This window comes from Opisthorchis viverrini (genome assembly GCF_000715545.1).
Source record: "Opisthorchis viverrini unplaced genomic scaffold opera_v5_156, whole genome shotgun sequence".
Taxonomy (NCBI): domain Eukaryota; kingdom Metazoa; phylum Platyhelminthes; class Trematoda; order Opisthorchiida; family Opisthorchiidae; genus Opisthorchis; species Opisthorchis viverrini.
In genome coordinates, this window is record NW_008751814.1 from 1,070,798 (window position 1) to 1,079,204 (window position 8,407).

Below are 8,407 nucleotides of genomic sequence, written 5' to 3' on the forward strand. Positions count from 1 at the left end.
GATGATGATGATGATGATGATGATGATGATGATGATGATGATGATGATGATGATGATGATGATGATGATGATGATGATGATGATGGTGCATCTGCTGTATTCCAGATGGCGGTGAAGGTGTGTGTATGGAGGATTTTTGAGTGTAAACTTACTGGATACCCCACGTATGCAGGCTGATATATTTCTGACCAACGCACGATCCCAATGTTTAGATATCCACCAACAGAATACCAATGTCTATCTCACACTGCAATAACACTGGTAGCGTCCCGTCGGGACAGAGGACAATGTCAGCCTCGCATATACAGACAGGCGCACTTATCCACACGTATAGGAAGGTTCCAGATTTTGGACCGCTTCACAAGATGTCCCAAAGTCCGGACCATCATCACTGCGAAAAAACCTCCAAACCTTGACACTACCTGCACATATCAGGCATGAGGACCGGATACTCGTGGGTAAATTGTTAATGTAAATGAGATAAAAAGAGACTCTTGCGAAACTTCATTGTGAATGACCCACTGTGTCGACTGTTCTATTTGGTTGTTATGTCATGCTGTCGATGATGATGATGATGATTGTGATACAAACGTATCTCCTAATCGGAAAATCCGAGACCCGATAATAAGTGTCACCTCATATCCCGCATACACTCGGCTTCGTTAACAACCGTTCGTCAGGAACGTTTTCGAAGGCCTTGCAGAAGTCAGGTAGAATTACATTTACACCGTCTTCAAAGCCTTGGCTTTCATCTCTGGTCATCAACAGGTTAGGTGAAAGTTGGGAGCAAGATGGCTCAGTGGATAGAACGCGAATTCAATAACCGGAAGGTATATGATTCCGAACCGACTTCTGCATCTCGGCTTTCCCTGTCTAGGTTCAGGAAACCTGGCAGTATTCCAGCCCTCGTGCTTACTTTGGTTTGTATGACAGCTAGGCACTGAAAGGGTGTTACCGCTAAATGGATTTTTAGTCGGGTGGTCCTGAAGATATCCGTGTTAGCCAAGGTGAAGCAAACTATTCTTCACTAAATGAAGTCACTCCAGAACAGATATGATTCCATGCACGACTTTTCAAGCTACAGAGTTGGATTAACCGGTCCGCAGTTTCGTTGAATGTGATTTTCAGTTAAGGCGACTGTTGTAATAGGCTAGAGAAGACGTTATGTAGTTCGCTGTGTACCGCGGAGTGCACGCGTCAGATTCAAATAAATTTGGGAGGGTTTACCACCTGTGGACAACCAAACACGCTTTCTCCAACAAGATCCTGTTCAGGGAACTTGCACTGTGAGCAAGGTAGTATTACGAGTCCTTTGTCGTGGTCTAAGAAGCATACCGATCTATAGTGATCCACGAGTGCTTCTGCTTTGTCACTCATGGAAAATAGTAAGAACATAGTTATTTACTCAGAAGTGTCAGTGATGGCAGGCAAGCGAACGTTTCAACATTGTTCCCGATTTCATTGTAGGATTCTCTGAGACTCTTGACAGCCCTTGCATAAGTTTTTAATCCGTCTTCTAATTGTAATATTTTTCCATGTCTCCAAAGTGCCACCAGACGCAATGACGGTCTGAGAACTCATAAATCGTGGACCGAACCGCAGTAGTGCTCTGGAGTGCGGTTGTCCCCCCATGATGGTGCAGAAGTTCGTTATGTTTCTGTATAATGTCCACATCTTGTGGTTTCTAATCGTCAGCGGTCCTCAACCCATAAAAAATAACCTTTTAGATGTTATCAGACAGGTCAATTGGTTGTAAAGACGGTAATCTACAGTTCCAGCGAAATGTTACCGGCGTGTGGTCACAAACGTCCAGAGATGTGGGCATCTTAAGATCACAGGCGCCAAACTGCCTGGGTGGGGATGGCAGGTGAAATAATGGATACCATGGATCTGGTAGCTTTCTACACACGACGATATAAGAAGTCTGGAGTTGATGCAAATCGAAAAATTGCTCCTGTCACATAAGTGGTGTGACAATTCCACTTTGCACCATAGGCTTCCGGACGTTCCACCATGAAAATACAATGTGACTAGGTAATTGACGCCGAAACGCTCCCGTTATCAGACCATGGCGGAACCTGACAGAACCCTCTATGCTGACTTCTCCGTCACAAAGAGGTCAGACCTTACGACAGTATAAAGCTTTGTGCACCTCCGTGACCCATTGAGCTATATTGTCAGGTGTCCACGCGACAATCGCAGTCTCTCAGGGTCTCTCTTAATATTTAGACACTCGACCAACAAAGTCTCCTGGTACTGCAGATTGGGGGTGGCGATTTTTCCTTAAAAAGCAGTGCACCGAAATTCACTTCTAAAGGTCAGACTTTTAGGCTTTGGTTGAAAACCCCAATAGTCCTCTAGCCTAGGTTTGGGCGCCCAGACAGTATTCCAGTCTTTGTAGAACAATAATTCTGATAATTATACACTCTGTCATGCCACATCGGTCATCGCCTGTTGTCATCAGCCGCTTCTCCTTAGTTGCTACATACAACAGGACGAGTACACAAAAACGGGTTACAGCTAATGCTTCCCTTTTCTTTCAGTTACTTTCCCCTCTCCCCCATTCCAATAATAACACTATGTTCGTAGACCCATCCGTTACGACACAGTCCTGGCCGCAGCTGGCGCTAACAGCCTCAAGAATCTCGAAATCACCAGTTAGACCTCGACGCCGTCTGTGTGGTTGCCTTTGATGTTCTAACTCTGAAAGAAACTGCACAACAAGATGGTTTCTCTAACACGTATGTGTACTGCCTATCAGAAAGAGGAATTCAAGATGGAAGCATGGTCGCTGAAATATCTACCCCATCACTATCCACTGGCTTTAGGCTGAGCACTTCTGGTGATCCAGAGACCACTCTGACGAATATGTAAGGATTCTAGCTTGACCCATTGATGGTTGGTTCTGTGCGGTTCCTCCAGCAACGTCCGTGAAAGGGTCCCGCCGGCGAAAAGCTGAGCGCTGTTTGTTCATCCTGTCTGTTTAGTCCCCAACCGAGTGCAGCACTGACACTGCAGTACAATTATTGACAGCATGAGTGTTCTGTAAAGCAGAATAGCAGCTCATATGTCATTGTGAACGACGGGCCTTATGCACCCTGCTGTCTATTAACAATAAGCAAAATAGCATCTTTCTACATTCACGAGATTCATTCTACATGGGATCTTTTAACGTCCATCAAATTGGCAAACAGGCAATGCTTGCTGAAACCCTACACTCTCTAAAATCGATTCACGTTGTGACTTCGAAAGACGCACACAAGACCCAAGCGTCGTTATGCGTCTCAGAACGCCAGGGAAATGATTCAGCTCATTCACATGTTTTCCTTCCGTGTACCCGGCTATCCAGAAGCGATGACTCGTGGAATATACCGTATGGGAGTTGTACGCACTTTGGTGAATTGGATTCCAGTGAACACTCGTCTTTGCGTCATTCGGTTATCCAGCTCCATCAAGTTCAACGCCTCTCGACATAAAAAGGGTGCCTGTTTGCAGTGTCGACTTATGTCTCAACGGACAGCAGTTCTGTCATTGAGAAGGATACTTTCTATCGAGAGCTATCCGGGCCTATTCTTGGAGCAAAAACAACTGACATTGTGATACATTACCGACGATGCAAATGCTCAATTTGGTCGACTGAGCTCCTTGGAATCACATCCGGGCTGTCGATCTGGAGCCGATGCTGGTCACCAAATATCGGAAGGCGCTGACCACTCCTGTTGTCTACATCTACCGCGCCAAATACCAACTTCTGTTTTTAACCAGGTCAACCTTTGCTCTTTGCTCGCCCAGGAAGATGACTTACTTTCGGTTATCCCAAAACATTACGACCATCGCCACGCACTTTTGGCGGAAACGGTCGCCGTTTTAGCCATATCTGTTTTGCCTGCACCCAACAGATAGTTTTGTTCTGGCGATTTCCAGAGGTCGCCAACGCTGATGACACGCACGGCACGAATGGTCTTGGACAGTCTCTCTTGGATGATCTGACTCTGAATGTGTAGATACCAGCTGTACACCTTCCTTGTGACAGTGGCAAGTAGATGAGCGAGCGTTTTGCGCCAACCTGTTTAGTTTATTCACGGACACAATGGGTGAACAGCACGTATCGAGGTGTTAGGTCAATAAACTGGCATTACACACGCAAGCCACCAAAGCTGCATTTGACTGTGACGAGATGCTGTGCCACTTTTAGGCACCTATAACGCTTAGGAAGCGCATCCAATCCATAGACATGTTGTCTTGCAGACTATCTCCAACCACAGCCGACGCATTCAACCGCATGGTGCCCGTCATTGACGCAGCCTAGTAGGTAGATATAAGTACTCTAAGTTACTACACCAAATACGCAGATGTAGGAATGATTTGGATGGCTCATTGGTTATAGCGCGAATTTACTAACCAGAGGGTACGTGATTCCAGGCCAACCTCTGAATATCGACTTCCCCTGTCTACGATTGGGTAACCTGGTAGTATCCCAGTTGTCGTGCCTCCTTCGGATGGCATGGAAACTAGGCACCGAAAGAGCGCTGCAGCTGAACGACTTTCAATTTTTCATCCTTTTTACCCCTATGGTCTCGATGACTTTCCAACCAAACCTGCCGAGCACGATGGACCGATTACCATATTACGGCTATGGTTGTGACAATTAACTTTGTCCGATATTTGTATATTGCAGGGGCATCCACCACGTGAGTGCGGACGCACAACTACGCCCACTTTGTTTATTCTACGACACGTGCTGTAAACGCTCTCTCCTGCTATTGGGCGGTTACTGGGGAGCGTGCCACGATGTGGAGCTTGATCGATCCACAGAAACCTGGCCAAGCACGTGCTGTAATGCTGGTGCTGATGAAATATTCTGCTCAGATTCGCAGCAGAATGAGATCGGTAAGTTGGAACATGCAAACGATAAACATGACGGCACTTTCCTCTGATTTCCAAATAAGTGAATAACCCCATACCTTTCTGAGGTCATTCATCCGACTGTCCTTGAAGTGGTAGTTGAGCATGCGTTGTGACAGAGAACGCTGGTGGATTGAGAAGGCCCAGAAGATGGATAAGGCTAAGCTGTGGGCAGCAACTGCGCCCTGTTGCAACTGGTTCGACCAAAAGACCAAAATAAGACAGCTTAACCACATGCGGAAAAGATGGAACGGCAATTAACTCACAATCATCGTCTTGAGCGATGGGTCAACCGCGTCAAAGAAGGGTTCAGCTGGCTTCCTCCAACACAACCTGTGAAAATGTCCAGCGAGCCTGAATGGAATACCACCACCATCCCGCCGTCAACAACGTAAATCATAACATTTCTCCGACATCACGAGTTACCTGACCCAAACGGTTTACAGCACGCGCTGTTCAAAGGTAAGATTCTGAACAGTCCAACGACCGCACTACAGAACATGTGGAAAGAAAACAGGACGCCGGTGGAATGAAGCTTCTCGACCGTCATACCTGTCTTCAAAAAGGACACAAGAAAAATATCGTGGCATCTAGAGTACACTTTGGTATTATTTTGCGCGGATTTATCGATAATCGCGAGACAGTGTGATGCGAATCAAGCTGCGTTTCGCCCTGACCGAGGATGCGTCGACCATATTCTAACTTGAGATAAGTTATTGAACAGCACCTCTTTCAAGCGTCCCAAGTTGGTCACTCCTCTGAATCTTAAAGCTGCGTTTGACTCAGCTGATCGTCAGAAACTTTGGATATCAAGGGTGCCTCTTCCAAATTTAATCCATTGTGAGGGCACCGTAGACAAACTCCTGGGGACGGGTGCGATTATACGGCGCGCTCTCGCCTGAATTCACCGTGTCCGGTGGTGTAACACTAAACCGTCTTCAGTCGCCTTTTCTCTTGGGCTTTGTCAATGATGTACCTCGTGAAATTTCTGTCTGCTTCTGAAATTTCTGGAGACGAAACGCTACCTGGACGTTCGCTCATAAACCTTGAGTATGAAAACCATATCGCCCTTTTTTGTTCATATCCTTTAAAAATGCAAACCACTTTGAACAACCTAAACAATTAGTTGGGAATGCGCAAAGTGTAAAGTGCTGATACAAGCATGGGTGAGGTCAAACCGAATCCTCATGTTTGCAGATGGGCCAATCGACATGATAAATAGATTTGTTTACCTGGGTAATTGTATATGTTCCGGTAGACTAGCTGAAGAGCGGACTAGCTCTCGAATCGGGAAAGTCAGGTAATTTTCACCTATGGCACTGTACCTTCTATACACTAGGGTTGTGCGACGTATATTGCTTTAGGGATCAGAAACGTGGCCTATAGATGCAAAGGATGTATGAAAGGTAAGTGTTTGAGCATCAGTGTTTCCGAGGCTTTGGTCGGGACTAGTTGGGACATCATATTAGTAATTCTGAGATTCGCCGGATGGTTTGAGAAACAAGGAACTCTCTCGTGATAGATGAATTACTCAGGTTACATAGGTTACGCTGGTAAAGTCATGAACTCTGCATACCAGGGGACTGTCTGCCTTGCACGGCATTTTTCACCTAGCCCCTGCTAACTGGAGACGACCGAGAGGTTGACAGAGTATGACCTGGCAACGTAGTATGAAATCACTAACCAGTAAACCGAGCGAAGCCGACAACCGCCGCCTCCTGAGTGGAAACCTCCGGAATCAACTCACTAATGGCCCATGACACTAGGAGAAATGGCCCAACCGCACAATCAGTAGCACCCATTCATTAAAACTATCCCCTTAAATGCGTGGCTGCCCAGTTCCTGAAGTAACTGAACAGGCACTCGCTTCCAGTGCATGACCGTATTTTTCGAAACCGCCCCACATTAAGTGTTTTACTGAGGTGTGCCCACCTGCCGAAACTTAGTCCGTAAAAACGGAATGTAATACAGATCTTAACACACAGATCTCCGTAACTGTGGGATACCTAAAAGAAAAGGGATTCAACTGAGTAAGTTTTCCGCGTCGGTGTCAACCATTGTCAACCTTGGTAATAACTTATCTGTGGCTGTCAACAACGGTAGCGGCGAAAACAGCCAAATGGTGAACACCAACGCGTGTTGCACAGACACATAATTGGTAGTTTTAGTATGTAATCTGTGCAACGCTGCAGCCAGTGAGCCACGAAGATAGAGGCTTTTATTAGTGCACAGGTGGCGATAGCCATAATACAAATCAGAGGGTGAATGTGCACCAATAGAAGTTTTTAACATGGTCGCGACACGTATAAAAATGAATACAATGCGAAATGGGAGCAAGTCAAAAAGGAACTTATCGTATGTCAGAGTCCCTTGGTGAAAGTCCGGACGGCGGTAACGTGTTTTCTCCGCAGGTTGGCTGCTACACGTATTCCATGATTGTTCGTGGACTTGTGGATGTTGACGTCCTGCTCCCTGCGCGCGCGCGAGTCTGTGTGTCTTGACTGGGTTCGGTTTGCCTTTATGTAGGTCCCAGTGCGTGTATGTGGGTGCGTCGGCACATGAGTGGTTGCTACGCTGACTAGGCGGTGCAGACAATCGATGTCCGATGTGTCAGCTTAATGCGACGTGTTTGTGCGTATGATAAAACAGACAAGCCTCGCGATCCAGTGAGCGATTGAGTTGCACAGTCAAGTATATGGGTGACTGGGTCGCTACACTTTCACTTCACTTTGGAAAGTCGTGGACTGACATTGGTGAACCTTCGGTCAACGACGGTTTGGAATAACAGACAACGTTTCATTGCGCAGATATCTATTGGGCATATGTATTCAACGCCATAACCACCACTACACACGCGATGACGATGAAAGACAGTCGTTGGCCATTGGATTAGACTACCGTGAAAAGTTGGGTCCTCATAAACATAGACGCGATTATATGCGGTACTTACAAATGCCCGCCTAGCAGCTGTGATAATTAGCCAAGGTGAGCGACATTATATACACTAAGGGCCATGAAGGACTGCGGTTGTCAATGGGGTTCGGTTAGGAATACCTATAATTTTCCCGTTACTTCTGATGTAGAATGCATTTGAGTAGGTGGAATATGTGAAACTCATGTCCGCATTGCCCACAATTTAAAGTACACACCGTCCACCATTAACCTTTGCGGTGTTTGGGATATGGGTTTCATTAGTACTCACTGTTAGTTACATTCGAATCGGCGGCGGTAAATGACCTTGGCAGCTCGCTCACTCAAGCAGTTAGCAGTCAGTAACATCCCCGAAAGGCCAATCAGGTAACTCTCGGAAACGTCATAATTCCGGGGAAATGGAGCCCGGCCTGCACGATAAGACCGACCTTGACCCGGAAGTCGATTCATGCACAAGCCAAACTTTAGTAAATCATTGGCTGGACCTTGTCACGTGATGAATGTCCAATCGTGGTAGTGGTATAAAAGATGGATCCGCAAGATGGCGACCGCATTCCTGCAACGGTCTGTG

General features: G+C 46.4%; 1 protein-coding gene across 1 annotated transcript in view; it reads left to right on the plus strand.

The window, feature by feature from the left end:
• The window catches only part of T265_07094 (hypothetical protein), a gene marked incomplete at both ends in the record, with an annotated part of 5,153 nt that extends 4,209 nt beyond the window's left edge, over positions 1–944 (plus strand). The window contains one exon of the mRNA XM_009172532.1: positions 774–944. Within this exon, the coding sequence (XP_009170796.1) occupies positions 774–944 (171 nt within the window). The remainder of the gene's footprint in view (positions 1–773) is intronic.
• Positions 945–8,407: the final 7,463 nt, after the last annotated feature.